Raw genomic sequence first — 24188 nt, forward strand, 5'->3', positions numbered from 1 at the left:
GGCCTTCAGGCGAGTTTTAATTTTAATTTTCCTTCTCCCACTTAATGCCCCACGCTCGCCCGAGCAGCTTGCAGTCCTCGGTAACCACGGCGACCCGAGGGAGGGGAGGGAACAGGGAAGTCGAGGGCGGCGGCGAGCCGCGGTGACGTCAGTGGGCCGCGCCGCCTCGCCCTGGCACGGTGTGAGAGCCCCGGCTAGTGGCGCGAGCTTCGGAATAAGTGGGATCCGCATGCGCGAGACCGAGATCGCGGGTAAGGAGCTCAGCCCTGGGCAGGAGGAAGCGGGGCCGCGCGTGCGGGCCACATCCCCACAGAGAGCGAGCCTCCCCCGGCCCACCACTCCGGGCAGGTCCACTCGCATGACAGGGCGGCGATGGTGACGGCCGGCAGCTTGCCTGCAATGCCATTCCTCGAGCAGGCGAGGAGCCCGGAGGCTACCAGATGCGAGTCCTCTTTCCCACCCTGCTCGGGAGTCCAGAACACTTGGTCGCATTCAGGATCTAGAGTGGGGAAGCGGGGCTTGTGTCTGGGCTGGACACATTGGGCTGCCTGTGCCGCTCGACCTGCGGGGAGAAATCAGGGTGGGAGTCACGACCGTGAGGCAGGGCTGCCAAGTGTGGCAGAAGAGGACACGGCCGTCGCACCTGTCCTTAGGTAGGAGCTTCTTCCGTGTCGACCTGCTGCCCTAAAGTCTTGGCTTTTTTCTTGGCTTTTTGGCGGTTGGCACAGAAGGAAGGCAAGGGGGAGGGGAAAAAATTGAAACTTACACTTTCGTGCGTCCCTCCCGGCGTGACGCTGCGCGCTGACGTCACGGGGCTGTAATGGTGGTGTGCCTCGAGATTTTTTTCATGAAACAAGTGTGCCTTTGCCCAAAAAAGGTTGGGAAACACTGAGATACAGTACTTGTCAGTCTGAATTTCTTAGTGCAGAAAGTATTGATCAGGTGTGTAGAGATCTTTCCTATTCTACTTAATTCAAGAGGGTTCTGGAAGCTTCTCTCTGTGAAAGAAACAAGCAGGAGGTTCTTGATGTTTGGGTTATTCCTTCCGAGAAGCTGAGTACAGCTGCTTTAAACTGGTTCTCTTATCTTTTCTGTTAAGGTGATGCTGACTATAAAAGCAGGGCCAAAAGGAGCCCATGTTTCACTCTTTCTTTTTCTATCTCTTTTCCTTCTGGTGTGGTGTTCTGTACACAGTATGCTTAGTGTTAAGGTTTAGACTTATAAGTTATTGTAAGTTTAAGTTACGTTTGCTGCAGCTGGATTTCTTATGGACAGCGCCAATCCTGAATGTATTGGATTTGTGACCATTATGCTCATTTGCCTTCAGAAGCAGTAAAGCTCTGCTGGATGAAATATCAATTGCCTCTGGTCTACAGGTGAAACTCGAAAAATTAGAATACCGTGGGAAAGTTTCTTGATTTCTGTAATTCAACTTAAAAGGTGAAACTCATATATGAGATAGACTCATAACATGCAAAGCGAGATACGCTAAGCCTTTCTTTGTTATAATTGTGATGATCATGACGTACAGCTGATGAAAACCCCAAATTAACCATCTCAGAAAATTAGAATATTCAACGAAATCAGCAAAACAAGGATTGCAAATAGAGCAAGATTGGACCTCTGAGAAGTAGAAGCATATCTCGCTGTGCATGCCATGAGTCGATCTCATATGTTAGTTTCACCTTTTAAGTTGAATTACTGAAATCAATGAACTTTTCCACGCTATTCTAATTTTTCGAGTTTCACCTGTACTTTTTTGGAATCCTGCAACATGTCTAAGTTTTTACTCTGCTAACTATACATTGGAGTCTGCTCTGGGTCAATGCTGAGTAGAATTTCAATGACAATACTGATCCAAAGAGGCAGTTTTTGTTTTGTTCACATGAGGCGGTGCGCTCATTGGTAGGGGTGCGGAACTGGATCAGGCCAGTCAACCAGATCCTTGCGCCCCCACCACTCATGGGTCGACTCCGACAGATGGGCGGAGCCACCCACTTGTCAATTACTTTACATCATTATGACAACATGGGATGACTTTAAAGGTGGTGGTGGCAAGGAAAAAATAATATAGGAAGGAAGATCCTTCTGGGGCAAATACTCTTTGGTGAGAGAACCCCAGTATGTAGTCCAAGGGACTGGGGGGTGGGGTACGAGGTTAGGGCATGCTGTCATTGTGAAACCCTCTCCTTGCTCCAGAAATCATCCGCAAACTGAAGAAGCCTCCGCCGTTGTATCGCCCGAGTGTTTCTCCTGAAAATGCCCCGCTGGAATGCATTCAGCTCATGAAACAGTGCTGGAGTGAGAGACCAGATCGTAGGCCAAGCTTTGACGAGATCTTTCAAGAGGTCATTCCTTGTTCCCATTCCATCAGGCTTCTGCAGTTAAGAATGCATCTTTCTCAAGAAAACTAGTGCTAATACGCCCAGGAACCTCACCAAAATGTTGGAGAGGGTGCACCTCCACAAGCACATACCTCCACATGTGGTGGGAGTGCCCCAAAATCCAACTATTCTGGACAACAGCCATACAAGAAATATGTAAAATAACTAAGCAAGTATTAGACATCACCCCAGAATTGGCCCTACTAAACATCTTCCAAGACAACAATGCCCATTTACACCACAATGAACTCATAACCCACCTGCTCTCAGCAGCCAGAAACACCATAACCAGACACTGGAGAGACCTGTCAGGAGTAAGCATGGACCAATGATACCAAATAGTATGGGAAACTGCCCTACTAGAAAAATCAGCCAATAAACTGAAACTGACACAGGGACAAACAGAAGAAGACACCTTCACCCTGGTATGGCTCCCCTTTATCACATACACAGCCCAACAAGACAATGACATTAATCCACCAACAACATACAAATCAATATGGCTAACCTGATCCAAAACACCCACCCACCCCACTCACACATGAAAACAAAGATGACCACAGCCCATCACAAACAAGCCACCACACCCTGGGACAACCCCAACCTCTCTCCCCACCAAAGAAACACAAGTGAACAGCAGAGAACCGGCACGAGTAACGCTGACACCAAACTCTACATATATTAAGCAAAATAGAAACATCGCCACCCGACCAAACCCCACCCCACCCGACACCCCCACCCCTTTTCTTTCTAATGTCTCAACAAATGAAACTGATTTGTAAAAATGTTACATGGAAAAAATAGGAGAGACATTACATATACTTCTGTAAATCAAGAAAATCTTTAGTAATAATAATAAAAAGAATGCATCTTTCTATAATAGCTGATTTCTGAGTTTAATATTTTGGGGTGGTTTTTGTTCTACAGTAATACCTTGGTTCTCGAATGGCTTAGCTGCCGAACAAATCGGCTCTCAAACACCGCAAACCCGAAAGTCAGTGTTCTGGTTTGCGAATGGTTATCGGAAGCTGAACGTCCGGTGTGGCTTCTGTTTGAGTGCAGGAAGCTCCTGCAGCCAATCGGAAGCTGCATCTTGGTTTTCGAACAGCTCCAGGAGTCAAACAGACTTCCAGAACGGATTAAGTTCGAGAACCAAGGTATTACTGTACAGTGGTACCTCGGGATGCGAACGAGATCCGTTCTGGAGCCCCATTCGCATCCAGAAGCAAACGTAACTAGCGACAGCATGTCTGCACATGTGCACGTCACTTTTCGCCGCTTCTGCGCATGCGTGTGACGTCATTTTGAGCATCTGCGCATGCGCGAGCGGCAAAACCCAGAAGTAACGCGCTCCGTTACTTCCGGGTTGCCACGGAGCACAGCTCGAATGCGCTCAACATGAAGCATATTTAACCTGAGGTATGACTGTACATGCAGTTGTTGTAAAACACGCTGGTATTTTTAACGAATAGCAGTATATAAATATTTTTTATAAAGAATGAATGCATGGATAAAATAATGGACATGATGAACTTCAATCCATTATTTTCAACAGGACTGCTCTGGGTATACTGTATTTTTCGCTCTATAAGACGCACCAGACCGTAAGACCGTAGTTTTGGGAGGAGGAAAACAAGAGAGAAAAAATTCTGAATCCCAGAAGCCAGAACAGCAAGAGGGATCGCTGCGCAGTGAAAGCAGCAATCCCTCTTGCTCTTCTGGCTTCTGGGATAGCTGCGCAGCCTGCATTCGCTCCATAAGACGCACACACATTTCCCCTTACTTTTCAGGAGGGAAAAAGTGAGTCTTATAGAGCAAAAAATACGTTAACTTCGTTGGATAAAACCTTATGCTTTCCACCCATCTGTTCTTTCTTGTGCGTAACTTATTCTTTAGCCAATCAGCTTAGTTTTCCTGAGTCAGCTGGAGAACTGAGCACCAAAGAACCTTGTTCTAATTCTCCAACCCCAGTTCAAATCCATCAATAAAGGCCGACGGACCAATATCATCGACTCCATGCTGCGGATGCTGGAACAGTATTCCAGCAACCTGGAAGAGTTGATCCGAGAGCGGACGGAGGAGCTGGAGATGGAAAAGCAGAAGACGGATAAACTCCTGACTCAGATGCTTCCCCTGTAAGTCGAAATGTCAGGGCAATATCCCTGCCACATGTAGGCTCTGCCCCAAGCTGCTTCCAAGTGGGAAAAAGTGCTGCTTCTGCTGCTGCAGACTGGGGAGAAGGAAGAGAAGCGAGTGACAAATATTGGTCACTGCCGCTTTAACTCTGTCACGTCAACCTTGCGTGAAATGGGAATGACCTCCAAGAATTCTGTATCTTCTCATATTGGCAAGCTATTCCAATTAAGTTAATTTAATATGTTAAATTAACTTAATTGGAATAGCTTGCAAATATTTATTTAAATAATAGTCTTTAAATTTCTTCCATTACTCCTGGTAACCCTCCTTCTTCTGGTCACAGACTCTTCCAGTCAGGTCGGCTAGCTCCGGAAAGTCCAGCATCTTCATCTGCCAATCTTCCACTGTTGGTATTTCTTGTCAGATAGGCTTAGGATTTAATTATGTAATGTGATGAATTATTATGTTTGATGCCAAATTTGAAAGAAAGAAAGATGATAAGTGATTAAGTTAATTTTATAAGAATATTGGTTTTGGAAAACTGTTAATAGGATATACATTGAAATTCAACCAGGGGGATATGAGGAAGTCACTTAACAATGTTACTATGATTGGTACAAATAAGGTTGAGATTTTTGTTTGTTTGTCTAAAAAACTTTTTGGAAAATTAATTTTAAAAAATTCAGAAGAATTCTGTATCTTCTGCACTGGTCAAGTCAGATCTGGAATCACAGGTGGCTTTAGGGGACCACAACTGGTTTGTCCGCACTGGGCACTGAACCAAGAGGGTGTTGTAACAATAATGTAGAATGGAAGGTGAGGAGTGCTTGGATTTTAACATTGCACAGGGGTTTGCTGAGATTTTAAAGCCTACTGCCACTGCTGGGTGTAATGATCTCAGGAAGGCAAGCAAGCCCCCATAAGAATTAACGAGTCTGCAGCAGTTTTATGGCATGTTTATTTACAATTTATATCCATAGCGTGGTTCTGAGCCTGCCACTCTTTGCTATGAGTTGGTCACTCTGAGTCTCCACCCCTTTCGCAGCATGAAGGGCGCCAAAGTCCAGTCCTTCCTCTCTTGTACTTCCGTTGCATTTTAACCCTTTCAGCTCTTATGGTTCAGGGAGAAGGTGGGTGAACTCCCCCCACTATCAAACCAAGATCCCTCCAAATATTGCCTCTTCCCTGGTTGCATAGCAACCCCCTCAATATCATCTATCTCCTCCCCTCCCTCTGCCTGCAAGCTTTCCGAGTCTGCTGCTCTATCTGAGTCTGGGAACTCTCGGTGAAGGGGCCCCCGAACTAACCCATTCCTGCTCTGTCTGTGGCTGCAATTCCTGGTCTCCATAGTCAGACCCTGGCTCCCTCTGTACTGGCATTCCTTTGTCTCCAGACTCAGCCTCTTCCCAGGCATTCAATTCAGCCACGTCCCTGACACTGGGATATTTTGTCCAGCTCTGTCCATGTGCTGGGCCCGGGGGTAACCCAAGCAATGCGGTCCAGGTCCAGTCCCGAATCCAAGGGTTCTGCGAGGAGTCAGTCCGACAGGGCCAAGGCAGGTCACAAGGAGGGAAACCAGGCAGGGTCAAGCACAGGGTCTCAGGCAGGTTCTAGCAAACAGCAACGTTGCTCCCGCAACCTGGGGCGAGGTCTGACAGCCTTTTATCTTTTTCGGGGTAGCAGCCAGTCCTATCAGCGACTCACCTTCCTGTCTCACCTGAAGGCGAGCACTCCTCCTGCGAGTACTCAGGTCTCTCCTTCTCTCAGACCTCAGTCTCTGCAGCTCTGGAGATGTCAGTGGGTTACTAGACCCAGGGGCCGCCTCAGCCTCCCCTGACCCAACTGGCAGTGGAGCAGCTGTAAGTGATGGCCCAGCTGGAGGCAACAAGGTCATCCCCGCATCTGGAGCCAGGGCAGGCTCAGGCCCCTGACTTGGCCCAGCTGGTGTTTGTTGCAGGGGAACCTGTGCAGACTGGGACTCTTCAGAATCAGGCCCCAGACTTGGTTCAGATGCCGCCTGAGGCAAAGGATCCGGTGCAGACTGAGACTCCTCTGGTTCCAAGTCTGAGCCCGAGTCCCAGGCCATCACAGTCCACCACATTTGGGTTTTTTGTTGTTGTTTTTTATAAAATATTTATTAAGGTTTAACATAAAACATAAGTTTACAGAAAACATAGGTTTACACAATAGGGTTTACAAAATCATAAGTTTACAATATAAGAAAAAATTAAAAAAACTTAACAACCTAAAAAGAAAGAAAAAAGAAAGAAAGAAGAAAAAAATCACTTAGGAAAGATATCTAGACAAGAAAGAGAAGATAGTAGCTAAATAGAAAAAGAAAAAAAGGGAAAAAAATTAGAATAAAATCCATCCTTCAATAATCTTTCAGCTAGTTTCCTTATTTCTTTGACCTCCTCACACCTCCCCTTTTGTATTCCCGTTTAAAAGTCCTTTCAGCAAATCCTTACCCTCTATCATTTATCTTTACTCAATATCTTAACCTATTATAACTATGTATTTTCAACCATTGTCGATCCATTTTTGCATATCCTTAATAATCTTTTTACCAATACCACTTATTTTCCGTTCCAACGTCATTTTAACATTCATTAATTTTACAGTATTTCTGCAAGTAGCCTTTAAATGTCTTCCAGTCTTCTTCCACTGACTCTTCTCCCTGGTCACAGATTGTGCCAGTCATTTCTGCCAATCACAGTCCACCACATTTGAAGGAGGACATTGGCAAAATGAAACATGTCCAGAGGAGGGTGGCCAGCATGGTGAGGGGTCTGGAATCCAGGTCTTGTGAGAACATGAGAAGGTAATTAGAGCCTGCTGGACCAGGGCCAATGGCCCGTCTAGGCCAGCATCCTGGTCTCACCAGATGCCTGTGGGTATCCTACAATCAGAACTGAACGCAACAGCGCTCTTCCCTCCTACAGTTCCCAGCCGCTGATATTCAGAGTCGTGGAGGTCGAATAGAAATGCAATAATTAAATAATCCACAAACAGCCTGCCAAGACATCTCAATGTCTTGAGCCTTAGAAGATTCTTCCCTTCCAGTCGCTCAGGTTGACATCCTCGTGTCGTTTCAGGTCGGTGGCGGAAACGCTGAAAACCGGGGCCACCGTTGAACCTGAGTATTTTGACGAGGTCACCATCTACTTCAGCGACATCATTGGCTTCACGACCATCTCCGCCCTCAGCGAGCCCATCGAGATCGTGGATCTTCTCAATGACCTTTACACTCTGTTTGATGCCATCATTGGCCATCATGACGTCTACAAGGTGAGGTCTTGGCGCACCTACTTTGGAGGAGGATGTGTATGTGAGGGAAACATGAAGTTCTAGAGAAGGCTCCAGGTGAAGGTGGAGTCTTAAGAGCCAACAGTACTTCTCCAGATGATCTGAGTGTTCAGGCTGGGATATAAGGGCTTGAGGGGGGGTGGTCCTTCAGGTATCCTGGGCCCAAGCTGTGCAGCATCACAAGAACTTTGAACCTGGCCTGGTTGCCTACGAGCCTTGCTTGACGCAGATCCTACTGCTCCACCACAACCCGCACAAGAAGTGAGCATCGTTTAGCCTTCAGCTCTTAGTCAACCCATCTGCAGTTCTAATTGCCCTTTGGGGAAAAGCAATACTCTTTGATTTCCAGGTGGAAACCATCGGCGACGCCTATATGGTGGCTTCAGGGCTTCCGAAACGCAACGGCCGCAGACATGCCTCCGAGATCGCCAACATGTCCCTGGACATCCTCAGCTCCGTGGGGTCATTTCGAGCGAAACACCTCCCCCACGTGCCCATCAGGGTACGGATGGGGCTGCATTCAGGTAATGCTGTTAACCCACTCTCTGCCTTACCTGGGCTCATAGTGGGGAAAAAGTGGAATTGTCAGTCTTGGGGAAAACAGGAAGTCAGGTTCTTGGTCCACCTAGTGCATGGGTAGGCAAACTAAGGCCCGGGGCCCAGATCTGGCCCAGCTGCCTTCTGGATCCGGCCCGCAGACAGTCCGGGAATCACCGGGGATCTCATCGTTTGGGCTGCGCCAGCGTGCACATTCAGCGGCCCTCCCCCCTCCCTCCTCCTGGCTTCTCCCTGCCCTGCCTAGAGCAGAGAGGAAGGGCACTGGGCTTTGTTGGGGACAGCAGCAGCAGCGTTAGCGCTTGAGTGGCCGCCATTGTAAGCAGCGGCGTAGCGTGGGTTGTCAGCACCCGGGGCAAGGCAAGTAATTTGCGCCCCCTAACCCGGGGCAAGGCAAGTAATTTGCGCCCCCTAACCTGCCGCCGCTGCCAGCTTCTTCTTGCTGCTTCCTGGTCTGGTCTGGTGTGGTTCTCTCCCGCGCTCAGTGCTGCGCTGGGCAGCCGCTACACTGTCCCTTCCCCAGATAGTCCCTCGCTCTCTCTCCGCACCGCATGCCTGGCACCCCTCCTCCACAGTGGGCGGCGACCCAGCGGCTCGGATCGGATTCGCACAGCCAGCACTGCAGTGAGAGAGAGTGAGTGAGCCAGGTAGGGGCAGAGAGCTGTGAGCGCGAGCGCGCGCCCCCCAGATGTTGCGCCCGGTCCCCCCTGCACCCCCCACGCTACGCCACTGATTGTAAGCGGACTCATTTCGGGCTTTGTTGCTGCTGGTCCCTCTCCAGAGCCCTTTCACACACCGCTCATCGTCCTGCCGCCACCGCCAGCCCCTGCTGCTTGCAAAGCAAAGGTAGGCAGCCACCGGGGCTCATCCAGTGCTGTGGAGAAGGGAGGGGAGAGTCAGGGGGAAATGGCTTACCTGAGTACAGTGGTACCTCGGGTTACAGACGCTTCAGGTTACAGACTCTGCTCACCCAGAAATAGTGCCTTGGGTTAAGAACTTTGCTTCAGGATGAGAACAGAAATCATGCGGTGGCAGCAGGAGGCCCCATTAGCTAAAGTGGTACCTCAAGTTAAGAGCGGTTTCAGGTTAAGAACGGACCTCCGGAACGAATTAAGTTCTTAACCCGAGGTACCACTGCAGAATGTGTCCTTTTATTTAAAATGCATCTCTGGGATATTTGTGGGAATTCATTCATTAAAAAAAAAAAGTCTGGCCCCCCCACAAGGTCTGAGGGACAGTGGACTGGCCCCCTGCTGAAAAACTTTGCCGGTCCCTGATTCTAGTGCAACTGTCTGTTGTCTCCCGTATCTGTTCCTGGACATTCCATAAGAACTGGAAATGCTGAGGAATTGAACTGGAGAGCTTTCTAAAGGTCATCTTCTGAGTCAGGATGTGATCTAAGATGACTCTATCACCAGTGGTGTAGCATAGGTTGCCCCGGGGGGGGCGGGGAGCCAAATATTGTACCCCCGGTTAGGGCCGGGCGGCAGCAGCAATGGTGATGGGGAAGGGTCTTCCCAGCAGAGGGAAGCTGGGGGGGGGGGCCAGCAACAGCAGCCACTTATTTTATTATTATTTATTTCATGAATTTCTTACACCGCTTGATTACTGTTGTATCTTTTTTAAAAAACACACCCTCAAAGCAGTTTATTTTTCTTTTGAAATTTTGCTTTATCTTGCCAATGAAAGGAGCTAACTTAGAAGTATTCAGGCTGGACCTAAACATAGAGAGAAAGTCGTGTGTGTGTGTGTGTGTGAGAGAGAGAGAGAGAGAGAGAGAGAGAGAGAGAGAGAGAGGGAGGGGGAGAGGGAGGAGAAAGGGAGGAGAGGGTGTGCTGGGCCCAGGGGTAACCCGAGAACCGCGGTCCAGGTCTGGTCCTGAATCCAAGGGTTCTGTGAGGAGTCAGTCCGACAGGGCCAAGGCAGGACACGAGGCAGGAAACCAAGCAAGGACAGGTACAGGATCTCAGGCAGGATCTAGCATACAGCAATGTCGCTCCCGCAACCTGGGGCAGGGTCTGACGGCCTTTTATCTTTGTCGGGGTAATGGCCGGCCCTGATCCCCCAGCGACTTGCTTCCCTGCTTAGCCCAAAGGCGAGCACTCCTCCTGTGAGTACTCAGGTCTCTCCTTCTCTCAGACCTCATTCTCTGCAGCTCGGGAGACGTCAATGGGTTACTAGACCCAGGGGCCGCCTCAGCCTCTCCTGACTAAACCAGTAGTGGAGCAGCTGTGAGTGATGGCCCGGCTGAAGGCAACGAGGTCATCCCTGCATCTGGAGCCAGGGCAGGATCAGGCCCCTGACTCGGCCCAGCTGGTGCTTGTTGCAGGGGAACCTGTGCAGACTGGGACTCTTCAGGATCAGGCCCCAGACTTGGTTCAGATGATGCCTGAGGCAAAGGATCCGGTGCAGACTGAGACTCCTCTGGTTCCAAGTCCGAGTCCCAGGCCATCGGAGAGGGAGAGGGAGAGGGACAGGGAGAGGAGAAGGAGAAGGAGAAGGGAGGAAGAGAAAGGGAAGGAGGAGGAGGAGGAGGAGGAGGAGGAGGAGGAGTTTCTTTTCCAAGCAGAGGGGCCCAGATGGGTGTTTGTTTGTCAAGACCTTGAAATCTTTGGCCTGTAGCCACCCAGCCCTGCTCTGAGTTTGTAGGTTCCCCCTGGCATCCTCGATGGTTATTGCAGAAGATAAGCTAACATGCCTCATCAGCCTATCCAGCGCTTCTGGCAAGCAGCCGTTGGGGTAAGGAAAAACAACAAGGACGAGTCTGTGGAGGAGAAACCTGACCTAATTAGACATCCGAACTGCATCTTGGAAACCTGTTGCTCTCAAGAGTCACCTGATGGAGGCTGACTGGACAAGGGAGAACACTCCTGCACCAAGGGGTGGGGCAGGGGCTGATGGCTTGTTTAAAAGTTTACATGCCATAGAGAAAGTGTATTAGAGAAAATTTTCCTTCCTCTCTCATAACACTAGAACTCCAGTGAAGGTGAATGTTGGAAGTTTGTTGTTGTTCAGTCGTTTTGTAGTGTCCGACTCTTTGTGACCCCCTGGACCAGAGCACGCCAGGCACTCCTGTCTTCCCCTGCCTCCTGCAGTTTAGTCAAACTCATGCTGGTAGCTTCGAGAACACTGTCCAACCATCTCGTCCTCTGTCGTCTCCTTCTCCTTGTGCCCTCCATCTTTCCCAACATCAGGGTCTTTTCCAGGGAGTCTTCTCTTCTCATGAGGTGGCCAAAGTATTGGAGCCTCAGCTTCAGGATCTGTCCTTCCAGTGAGCACTCAGGGCTGATTTCCTTCAGAATGGATAGGCTTGATCTTCTTGCAGTCCATGGGACTCTCAAGAGTCTCCTCCAGCACCAGAATTCAAAAGCATCAGTTCTTCGGCGATCAGCCTTCTTTATGGTCCAGCTCTCACTTCCATACATCACTACTGGGAAAACCAGAGCTTTAACTATACAGACCTTTGTTGGCAAGGTGATGTCTCTGCTTTTTAAGATTCTGTCTAGGTTTGTCATTGCTTTTCTCCCAAGAAGCAGGCGTTTTTTAATTTTGTGGCTGCTGTCACCATCTGCAGTGATCATGGAGCCCAAGAAAGTAAAATCTCTCACTGTTGGAAGGTTAAGGACAGACAAAAGGAAGGACATTTTAAGATCTGAACCTTTTTTTAAGATATGAAGCTTCCCTAAATGTCGCCACCTTTCCTCACAAGGGAGTTGGTCCAGCCCCTTGATCACTGTTTCCCTAGAATCATAGAGTTGGAAGGGACATCAAGTCCAATCCCCTACAATGCAGGAATCTCAACCCATGACACCCAACCCCTATAATTGTATTCAGTGTCCCAAATGCGGTCACCCCATAGATATGTATAACGGTAGTATAATTTTCAGACTGCCATGTGTGTTGTGTGGGTGTTCAGAAGCACTGTATTTCTCAACATGGGGTTGGGGAGGGAACCCTGAAAAATGGCTTGGATTTTCTGTTTTCTGGACTACCTCTGGAAGGGATGAAGCTGTCACTCAGGGATAAGATAACAGACAGAAAAACACAGCTCGTCTGGTGGATTAGTTAATCAGATCTCCAGTTCCCCCAAAAAAGGAGGGGGGAGGCTGGGTGGTCCGAGACTTTGCCAGGAATTGTAAAGAGTTTTGAGTCTGACTTCCAGCCAGCGGTGGAAATGTGTACGGCGGCTTAGCTGTTCAGCATTGGAGAGAGCATTTAAGAGCTGCGGTGTTTAGCAGCTGAGAACGTTTAACCGGTGACATGCCTGACATGTGACAGACAGAAGAGTGGGGACAAAAATTCAGAAGCGCAGGGTGCCTTCACGAAATTCACAGCCATTCTCCCCCACAGCCACGGCCCCTTCTGAAATTACCCAACCATCAAAGATTAAACAACCGTCTTATAATTATGCTCCAATGATAATTGGAGGGAAAGTATTGTGTGTGGGGGTGTGTGGTCTATAAATTAACAAACAAGGAGCTCAGAATGTCCCAGGTTCCATTCCTGGTGTTTTAGGTAGGCCTGGGGAAAACCTCTGTCTGAAGATCACAGGCCGGTTTACAACATTCAACAATCCTCTTTTATCCAGCCCTTTATTCCAAACCTTGGATTCTTGCTTTATTTTTTAGGGGAAATGGACCTAGTTTGGTCTTAGAGCCCATGCTTTGCATGCAAAAGACCCCGGTTCCAATAATGATGATGATGATGATGATGATGATGATGATGATGATGATAATAATAATAATAATAATAATAATAATAATAATAATAATAATAATAATAATAATAATTTGTTATTCATACCCCGCCCATCTGGCTAGGTTTCCCCAGCCACTCTGGGTGGCTTCCAACAGAAGATTAAACTACAGTAATCCATCAAACATTAAAAGCTTCCCTAAACAGGGCTGCCTTTGGATGTCTTCTAAAAGTCTGGTAGTTGTTGTTCTCTTTGACATCTGGTGGGAGGGCGTTCCACAGGGCGAGTGCCACTACTGAGAAGGCCCTGTCTTTGGTGTCACTGGACAGGACTGGAAAGACCCATGTCCAGAGCTGAAGACTTGCGCCCAAGATTGAGAAGGCCTGGTGCTTGTGTGATGTCATGTGTGCGATGTGCGTTGTGCATGCGTGACGTGTGCGTGGTGCATGTCACATCGCCGGGAGGAGGCCGAGTGGGGAGCCCAGCGTGGCGTGGCCTCCTCTCTTGCACTCAGGAGGAGCCAGTCACTGAAAACACACCATTCTCAGCTCCACACTTGACCCCTTCCGCCCCCTCAGCATTGAAGGGACCCTCCCCACAGATCTTGAGGGACACCTTTGCCCATAGAATTGGCACCAGTGCCCATGTCTGAAACCAGGGAGAGCCTCTGCCGGTCAGTGTTGGCATTAGAAAGCTAGATGGACTAAGGGTTTCTGTGTTTCAATATCTGGTGCAGCTCATATCCATTCCACCTTCACCCACAATGCATTTCTGTTTTCTAGGTCCTTGCGCTGCTGGGGTGGTGGGTCTCACTATGCCACGCTACTGTCTCTTTGGGGACACGGTGAATACAGCTTCGCGGATAGAGTCCACCGGGTTGCGTAAGTCTTCTTGGGGTTTTTTTTTTTTAGCAAATGCTGGCTTGGCCACAAGCACAGTGATACCTTGGTTCTCAAACTTAATCTTTTTCCGGAAGTCCGTTCCAAAACCAAAGCGTTCCAAAACCAAGACGTGCTTTCCCATAGAAAGCAATGCAAAATGGATTAATCCGTTCCAACCTTTTAAAAACAACCCCTAAAACAGCAATTCAACATTGATTTTACTATCTAACGAGACCATTGCTCCTTAAAATGAAAGTATAATCAATGTACTGTACTATAAAATAAATAAAACAGTATTGTAGATGATGATGATAATTTCTTACCCGCACTGATGATAGTCATTGTTTGTCGGGGGGGGGCTTTTATCCATTTATCACACAATCAGTCAATCAATCAATCAATCAATCAGCAACTGAACTGGGATCCACGCAGTCACAAAAACAAATTAACTGAAAAAGCCTCAAAACAAAAGACGCAAAATAAATAGCAAAAACAAAAGACCAAATATAAGCTCCAAATATCACCTCAGAACACTGCATTCGGAAACGGAAGGCTTGAATTACAATGGGGGGATGCAAATTAGCAGCGCAACAGGAAACCCAGGCGGACTCAAAACGGAGTACATTCAACTTCCAAAAAAAAGTTTGAAAACCAGAACACCTACTTCCGGTTTTGCAGCATTTAGGTTCCAAGTTGTTTGTGAACTAAACTGTTCGAAAACCGAGGTGCCACTGTACAGTGGTGCCTCGCAAGACGAAAAGAATCCGTTCTGTGATTCTCTTCGTCTAGCGGTTTTTTCGTCTTGCGAAGCAAGCCCATTGACGGATTAGCGGATTAGCGCTATTAGCAGCTTTTAGCAGCTTTTAGTGGCTTATCTGCTGATCGGATCAGCTGATAAGCGGCTTAGCGGCTTAGAAAAAGGGGGGAGGGAAAAAACCAGCAGGAACTCGCAAGACATTGTCGTCTTGTGAAGCAAGCCCATAGGAAATTCGTTTTGCGAAGCACCTCCAAAACGGAAAACTCTTTCGTCTAGCGAGTTTTCCGTCTTGCGAGGCATTCGTCTTGCCGGGCACCACTGTATTGAAAACGTTCTCATGCAAGGCCTTTTGAATGGATTATTTTTTGTTACAATCGACTATTGATTTGCGAGTATTGACCACTCCCACTACTGAAACTTATATTGGCCTGAGTTCTTGGTGTGCTTTTATCTTGGTATAGATGGCCCATAGGCCTGATCCCGCAGGCTCTCTTTGTGTTCTTATGTATAATTGAGGTAGATCACTCCGGGAGAATCGAAAAACGTTCCCAGTGAGCTGCAGTAATTAGCTGTGGGGGTATGTGTGTAGTTTAACTGCTTTAGAATGTTTTGAATATTTTCATTGTATTGTAATTGTATTGTTCTCTGGCTGTTGGCCATTCTAGGCTCCTTGGGGAGGAAGTTGGGGAAACAAAGTGATTAAATCAATGCATAAAAACGATGTTAAAACCAATTTTTTAAACACATTTCAACCCGTTGGCCAAAGGCCTGTCTGAATGATTGAATAAGCAGCTCTTCCTGCCAGTGGAACGTCCTCAGAGATGGATTAGTCCTCTCTTGGATGGGGAAAGACCTACATAAATCAGTGGTGGAATACCTGCTTTTCTGCAGAAGATCCCAGATTCCTTCCGTAGCAACCCCAGGAAGTGATGAGAAAGTTTCCATGCCCAAAATCCTAGAGAGCCTCTGCCGGTCAGTGCAGGCCGCAGTGAGAGAGATTGAGCAATGGTCTGACTCGGTCAATGGCAGCTTCTGAAGTTCCTACTAATTCCTGCCCCACCTCTATTGGCGCTTTTCGAAAACAGGCACCAACGGCAGGGCCGGCCCAAGCCATTTTGCCACTTGAGGCAAAACAATATGGCGTCCCTGCCTCCTCCGTTGCCAGCTGAGGTGACTGGAGGCAGCCCAGGGAAGCAGTTGCATGCTGAAAGCAGGAGGGAAGAGAGAGAAAAGCAAACCCTTCAACACGTCACAGATAAAAACCAGGACGCCATCTTCCTGGGCAGCACGCCTGCACAAGTCATTGAAATATACTCAGAGTTGAGAGTGGATTTCATGCTCTTTATTCAGCCCATAGTGGTGAGGAGGAATGGAAGTTCCCCCACAATATCTGCTTTATATACATTATTTACACAATGGGCCCCACGTGATTGGCTAATTCAGGGATTCTCCTGTAGGCCAATCAGGTTGCGGATTTACTTCCACCTGGAGCTGGATTGGGTGGCTCCTGTGGACCAATCCGACTGCTGCATTCTGAATCCGATTGTTCTAGGACCAATCAGACTGCTGCATTCTGAATCCTATTGTTCTAGGACCAATCAGACTGCTGCATTCTGGATCCAATTTTCTAGGGCCAATCCGACTGCTGCATTCTGAATCCTATTGTTCTAGGACCAATCAGACTGCTGCATTTTGGATCCTATTCAGCTTAGTACATAACAGTCATGTTACCCCATACAAGATTGTGGCCCTGAAAAAAAGCTTTTTGGGGGGCCAAGGCTGCGGCGGCCATTTTGGGTGCCAAGATCTCGCGTGAAAAAGGGGATGTCCCGGTTTTTTGGGTACAGTTCAGGGGTATGAAAACGGGTGGTGGAAAGGAGCAGCCATGGCGGCAGCGGCCTTGGTCATCCCAGGTGGCAAGTGGTGTTCTCCTCAGGTGGCTCTTCCTTTATTTTTATTTTTCAAAGATCTTTATTGAAACTTAACATATATACATAATAACCAAAATTCCCAATGATTCCCTCACATAAAATATAATATCTAAATTACAACAGTTGCATAATTATACACTTAATTATAAAACCCACCACTCACCCTCCACTTCCCTCCACAGCAATTTGACTTCTTTATATTTCTTTCCACCTTTTCTTCCCTTGCATTCTATAATAAACTACTTTTGTTAAATTCTGATTTTTCCTACTTTCTTTGTTTTGTTACGGCTTACACTTTTTATTCTAAGCCTACTAACGTGTCAGTTTTAGAACAATATTTTGACGTATAACCTTCGAAATACTTCCACTCCATTCTTAACTATTGATTTGATCAATATCTTACAATCGAAGTTAAGTTTGCCAATTCTATATACTCACTTTATTTACAAATCCACTCTTCCTTGGTTGGTATGTCCTGAGATTTCCACTTAGTAGCAATCACTACCCTGGCAACTGTTGTTGCATATAAAAAGATTGTGTTTTTTTCATATGTGGTATGTCTTTGCCCGGACAGGTGGCTCTTTCTGAGTTGGTGGAGGAACCTTCCCCATTAGGGGGAGACTGTGGGTAAAACCACAGAGCCTAGGGCTTGCTGATCAGAAGGTCGGCGGTTCGAATCCCCACGATGGGGTGAGCTCCCGTTGTTCGCTCCCTGCTCCTGCCAACCTAGCAGTTCGAAAGCACCTCAAAGTGCAAGTAGATAAATAGGTACCTCTCCAACAGGAAGGTAAACAGTGTTTCCATGCGCTGCTCTGGTTTGCCAGAAGCGGCTTAGTCCTGCTGGCCACATGACCCGGAAGCTGTACACCGGCTCCCTCGGCCAGTAAAGCGAGATGAGCGCTGCAACCCCAGAGTCGGCCACGACTGGACCTAATGGTCAGGGGTCCCTTTACCTTTAGGATGGCGGTGGTTCCTTTCCTCAGCCAAAGAAGGCGCAGCAAAGACATGTGAGGGATGCCCCTCTCTTTCCGGATCTTCCACCCCACCCAGCTTTTCCCAACCTGCCGCCTGAGGCGACTGCCTCAGCGAGGTTGATGGGTGGGCCGGCCCTGACAGGTGGACTCCGACCCTTGGAAACATGACAAAGATCTGAGGTTGAAACTTTTCTTCCTTTTCCCTCTTTTTTTAAAAAATAAAAATGGCAGCGTACAGAATCCACATCAGCCGAAGCACCATGAAAACCCTGAAGAGCCTAAACGAAGGTTATAAAATAGAATTCAGGGGGAAGACTGAGCTGAAGGTAAGGAATCTGAGCTGGACGGAGACATCTGGCTGTAAGGATCTTGTCTCCTGGCCAACCCTCTTAGTTCGCCAAAGACAACATTCTCACTTTCAGGGGAGTGATAGAGCAACGAGGGGCCGTAGCTCAGTGACGGAACATATGCTTAGCATGTAGAAGGTCTCAGGTTTAGCCACCAGCATTTTCAGGTAGGGTTGCGCATATTCCCTCCCCAACACCCTGGAGAGATGCTTCTAGTCAGTGTAGGCCATGGGTAGGCAAACTAAGGCCCGGGGGCCAGATCCAGCCCAATCGCCTTCTCAATCCAGCCCGCGAATCAGTGTGTTTTTCCATGAGTAGAATGTGTCCTTTTATTTCAAATGCATCTCTAAGTTATTTGTGGGGATTAGGAATTTGTTCATCCCCCCCTCCCCCAAAAAATATAGCCCGGCCCATCACATGGTCTGAGGGACAATGGACCGGCCCCCTGCTGAAAACGTTTGCTGACCCCTGGTGTAGGCTGACTTTAGGCCATCCCTGTCAACCTTCCTGTTTTTTGCGGGAAATTCCTGCTGTGGGTTAAACCACAGAGCCTAGTTTGTTTTACCCCTGAGTAGACAAGTATGGATGGGACGCGGGAGGCGCTGTGGTCTAAACCACTGAGCCTAGGACTTGCCGATCAGAAGGTCGGCGGTTCGAATCCCCGCAACGGGGTGAGCTCCCGTTGCTCGGTCCCTGCTCCTGCCAACCTATCAGTTCGAAAGCACGTCAAAGTGCAAGTAGATAAATAGGTACCGCTCCAGCGGGAAGGTAAACGGTGTTTCCGTGCGCTGCTCTGGTTCGCCAGAAGCGGCTTAGTCATGCTGGCCACATGACCCGGAAGCTGTACGCCGGCTCCCTCAGCCAGTAAAGTGAGATAAGTGCCGAAACCCCAGAGTCGGCCACAACTGGACCTAATGGTCAGGGGTCCCTTTACCTTTACCTTTCCCCTTATGCCAGCGCTGTTTCCCGCGGCTTCCCGCTGCTATCCCGGATTGTTAGATATCCCATAGACTGTTCCCGGGACAGGGGAGGCTGCTGATCCCTTATTTTCAAATCTGAAAGTTGACAGCTATGCTCTAGACTGATTCTATTAGAAGGCAGTTTCCTTTGTTCATCAGCACAAACACCAACCATCAAAAATAGAGAATGGCCACAGGTTGGAGACAGGACATCTGCTGTGAATGCAGAAGGTTCATTTCATTTTAGGAAATTCGCGCCAAAAACCAACACTTCTGATATGCTTTGCCATACGCCCGGGTTTCCCCAGACATTTTTACCGATTTTAGGAAATTCCACCCACGCACCGTTTCCGACAGATAAATCCTGGATAAGTCTTGGAAATTCTGGGCGTATGGAACCCCAGGCAAAAGGACCGAGGAGGTCTCAGGTTCAATCTCCAGCTTCTCCTGTTAGATCAGCGGTTCTCAACCTGTGGGTCCCCAGATGTTGTTGGACTACAACTCCCATCATTCCTGAGCTCTGGCCTTGCCACCTAGGGGTGATGGTAGTTGTAGTTCAGCTTGAGAAAGGCTGTGTTAGATGGTCTTAGAAAGCAGATGATGGGGAAAAGCTTTGTTGGAGAACCAGGAGGAGCTTCTGCCAGCCAGGAGGCAACACTCAGCTTGGTGGACCAAAAGGTCCCTGGACTGGTAGAGATTAGCTTTAATATAATAATAATAATAATAATAATAATAATAATAATAATAATAATAATTTATTTATACCCCGCCCATCTGGCTGAGTTTCCCCAGCCACTCTGGGTGGCTCCCAATCAAGTGTTAAAAACAGTACAGCGTTAAATATTAAAAACTTCCCTGAACAGGGTCTTCAGATGTCTTTTAAAGATAGGATAGCTGCTTATTTCCTTCACATCTGAAGGGAGGGTGTTCCACAGGGTGGGTGCCAGCACCGAGAAGGCCCTCAGTCTGGTTCCCTGTAACCTCACTTCTCGCAATGAGGGAATCGCCAGAAGGCCCTCAGAGCTGGACCTCAGTGTCTGGGCTGAACGATTGGAGATGTTCCTTCAGGTATACTGGACCGAGGCCGTTTAGGGCTTTAAAGGTCAGCACCAACACTTTGAATTGTGCTCGGAAACGTACTGGGAGCCAATGCAGATCTCTCAGAGATCTTTAAATGAGATGTAAGGAGAAGCAGGGGAAACTACGTAGATCTTAGTCCAAGACATCTGCAGGTCACCTGGTGGAGGGAAGGCTGCTCAGCCCGAAGTGTACAAGTGGAACGACTCATTCCACTCAGGATGGAGGAGAAATTCAATTCAGTTTGCATTTGAAGACCAGCCTACTGAATATTTTGCTTGCCGAAATGATACCTGAACCAAAACACAGCCGTTCTTTGAAAGTCACACTTCTCTGAATTTTGCAAAGCAGTTCTCCAGCCAGATAATGTGAGCAAAAATGCACATGCCAGTGTGCTGTATTGTTTTTAATATTCGGTTGGAAGCCGCCCAGAGTGGCTGGGGAAACCCAGCCAGATGGGCGGGGTATAAATAATAAATTATTATTTTAAAATGCATCTAATAGTGAACATAACGTATAATATGGGGAAATGGCTTTGCAAAAACCAGTTTCTTGGGCCAAATTGCACAGAAACGTATTTATGCCAGGGGAAATTTGCACTAAAAGGTTGATGAATTTTCACGATGGCTTAAAAATTATGCAAACGGATGTAGAAATGGGGATCTGAAAGAAAGTGAAATTGATGGACTTGTCCCTTCCTATGCACCACACAGGGACCTGGGTGGCACTGTGGGTTAAACCACATAGCCTAGGACTTGCCGATCAGAAGGTCGGCGGTTCGAATCCCTGCGACAGGGTGAGCTCCCGTTGCCCAGCCCCTGCTCCTGCCAACCTAGCAGTTCGAAAGCACGTCAAAGTGCAAGTAGATAAATAGGTACCACTCCGGCGGGAAGGTAAACGGCGTTTCCGTGCGCTGCTCTGGTTCACCAGAAGCGCCTTAGTCATGCTGGCCACATGACCCGGAAGCTGTATGCTGGCTCCCTCGGCCAATAAAGCAAGATGAGCGCCGCAACCCCAGAGTCGGCCACGACTGGACCTAATGGTCAGCGGTCCCTTTACCCTTTACCTTTTATGCACCACAGAAGGTGCCCTCTTCCTCCTCCTGCTTCTGCACTTCTCCAAATCTGATCTGGAGGGTTGGGGAACCCCCAGGGCAGATCTGCAGATTTTGGGGGTTCCCGGGTATACAGGGGGACTGGGGGAAATTCTGTTGCACATGCAGGATTTGTTGTGCTTGTGCAATTACTTTGCTGGGCCGAACACATCTGCACTTCCCAGTCAGAAGACTTCTGGTTATTATTTGCAAAATTGCACTGACCTTTCCAGTGAGTTTTTGATGGTCTCCCTTTTCCATGCTTGTAGGGCAAAGGGTTGGAAGAAACCTATTGGCTGGTAGGAAAGAAGGGCTTCACCAAACCATTACCACGTCCTCCTGAAGTTAAACCAGGGTGAGTACAGTTGTGGGCTTTAACAACAACAACAACAACAACAACAACAACAACAACAACAACAACACACACACAAATTCACAGTGGTACCTCGGGTTACAGACACTTCAGGTTACAGACTCCTCTAACCCAGAAATAGTACCTCAGGTTAAGAACTTTGCTTCAGCATGAGAACAGAAATCACGAAGCAGCGACGCAGCGGCAACAGGAGGCCCCATTAGCTAAAGTGGTACCTCAGGTTAAGAACAGTTTCAGGTTAAGAACAGACCTCCGGGTGGCTCAAAACAGAATATTCAAAATACAATAAAACATCAAACATTTAAAACTTCCCTAAACAGGGCTGCCTTCAGATGTCTTCTAAAAGTCAGGTAGTTGTTTATCTCTTTGACATCTGATGGGAGGGCATTCCACAGGGGTGGGCACCACTACCAAGAAGGCCCTCTGCCTGGTTCCCTGTACCCTCACTTCTTGCAATGAAGGAGCCACCAGAAGGCCTTCGGCGCTGGATCTCAGTGTCCGGGCTGGAAGATGGGGGTGGAGACGCTCCTTCAGGTCTACTGGGCCAAGGCTGTTTAAGGCTTTGAAGGTCAGCACCAACACTTTGAATTGTGCTTGGAAACGTACTGGGAGCCAATGTAGGTCTTTCAAGACCGGTGTTATATGGTCTTGGCGGCCGCTCCCAGTCACCAGTCTAGCTGCTGCATTCTTGAATAGTTGGAGTTTCTGGGTCACCTTCAAAGGTAGTCCTGGAATGAGCAAAATATTTATTTTTTATTTATTAACATTTATACATTGTGAACAAACAAACAAAACCCCTCAAAGCGCTTAACAAAAAGAGAAAACTGTGGGCGACACCCTCTCTTCCTGATCAGGGAGCCACAAAAATATGTGTGGAAACAACATACTTCACTTTTCCAAGGAATGTGGGCAAAAGTCAGATCCCTTAGAATGAATCTGAGCCTTGAGAAGCCCATAGAGGTGCAAGAGGAAGTAGGGAAGAGCGCCGTTCTTCCAACTTCCTCCTTCAGCTCTATGTACTTTCCCAGAGAGTGAAAGCTCATTACTACAGGGCGGTATGTGGCCACCATTGGCCCTGCCATTGGCGCCATGTTGGCAACCCTTGGATGAAACAGCTCATAAACCTTCCAAAGCAAAGCACATAAATTCCTGTTATCTCAGGACAGGAAGTTCTGACTGTTGATTGTGCAAGCAGGTTTTTATACTAGAGCGGGTTGCTCTGGGCATGGGGAGCGAATGAGATTCAGCTCAGCAAAGTCCTTATTGCCCCCCCCCCAAGAGGTGGTCTCCTATTTTCCACTCATCTTTTACAGCCAGCCATGGCAGGACACGGTGACTCAAGAAATCAAAGCCGCCTTGAGGGATTCCAAGAGAAAGTCCATGAGCAAGCTCCACAAACAGTCCTGAAGAGACAGAAGGCAAAGAAGAACTGCGGGGAAATAGCGGTAAATTCTGTTTCTTTTAAAGCCGTGGCTGATCGCCACGATCCGGGCCACCACCTCTGTGCCTGCTTCGGTTTTGCTGCTGAGAAAGGTCTGGATGGAACCAGCATGGAAATCTGTGTGCAGGATTCTAGCCCCGTGGCAATATTTAGGATTCCTGGGCTGGGGAAATGATGCGGTTTTAGTTGTGATTCCGGCATTGCAGGAGTTTGAGCTTGATGGCATCTCCAGTGGCATTGCATAGGGGGCATAGGGGTCCAGGGTCCGATCCCACCTCTTGCAAAGCGTTGCGGCAAATCAGTTGCTTCCTCCTCATCTCATGTAACCCCTGTTTCCAGCCCATGTAACCCCTGTGTTGCAAACAATAGTCAGTGATATCCCAGGCAACACGATGACCAAATACAATGATACGATATCAATATACACTCTTTATGTAATATGAAATATATGAAATCACATAAGCAGAAAACTTATGAATCTCTGAAAGTCATAAAATATGAACTCTTAATGGATTCTCTTTATGACCACTGCTCCATAGCAATTGTTGTTATACTTTTCCATTCACCATATAGATGGGTTTATGAAGCATTTCTGTATCCTGCTGTGCTGAAGAAGAATTCCACGAAACAGTGGGTATATCCAGAATCACTGTTCACAACGTCTGTTTGCGAACTACTTTGGCAGCGTTGGACGCTATAAGCAAATCATTACAGCCTGCTTTTTACCAGATAAGAATCTGATACATTGCTTCTTTCAGAGACTTGCATAGTCTTCAAAGACTTTCAGAGACTTATAAGACTTACCGTATTTTTTGCACCATAACACTCACTTTTTTCCTCCTATAAAGTAAGGGGAAATGTCTGTGCGTGTTATGGAGGGAATGCCTATGGGTGGCATGCCTACGGGTTTTCCTCCTCTAAAAATTACGTGCGTGTTATGGTCGGGTGCGTGTTATAGAGCGAAAAATACGGTATGTCTATTTGGTTTTATGTTTTCAAGAGAATCCATTAAGAGTGCATATTTTGTGTCTTTCAGAGATTCACAAGTTTTCTGTTTATGTGATTTCATATATTTCATATTATATAAAGAGTGTACAGTGGTACCTCGGGTTACATACGCTTCAGGTTACAGACGCTTCAGGTTACAGACTCCGCTAACCCAGAAATAGTACCTCGGGTTAAGAACTTTGCTTCAGGATGAGAACAGAAATCGTGCGGCGGCAGCAGGAGGCCCCATTAGCTAAAGAGGTGCTTCAGGTTAAGAACAGTTTCAGGTTA

At 47.8% G+C, this 24188-nt stretch overlaps 1 protein-coding gene across 1 annotated transcript in view; it reads left to right on the top strand.

Moving 5' to 3' along the window:
* LOC308588529 (retinal guanylyl cyclase 2-like) overlaps nt 1-22882 on the top strand; it is a gene marked incomplete at its 5' end in the record, with an annotated part of 66362 nt that extends 43480 nt beyond the window's left edge. The window contains 8 exons of the mRNA XM_081196942.1: nt 2200-2348; nt 4356-4519; nt 7616-7808; nt 8176-8350; nt 13860-13958; nt 17852-17946; nt 21366-21451; nt 22783-22882. Of these exons, the coding sequence (XP_081053068.1) occupies nt 2200-2348; nt 4356-4519; nt 7616-7808; nt 8176-8350; nt 13860-13958; nt 17852-17946; nt 21366-21451; nt 22783-22876 (1055 nt within the window). The 3' untranslated portion in view covers nt 22877-22882. The remainder of the gene's footprint in view (nt 1-2199; nt 2349-4355; nt 4520-7615; nt 7809-8175; nt 8351-13859; nt 13959-17851; nt 17947-21365; nt 21452-22782) is intronic.
* Nucleotides 22883-24188: the final 1306 nt, after the last annotated feature.

This window comes from Podarcis bocagei (assembly GCF_964188305.1).
Source record: "Podarcis bocagei genome assembly, chromosome: 6".
Lineage (NCBI taxonomy): Eukaryota > Metazoa > Chordata > Lepidosauria > Squamata > Lacertidae > Podarcis > Podarcis bocagei.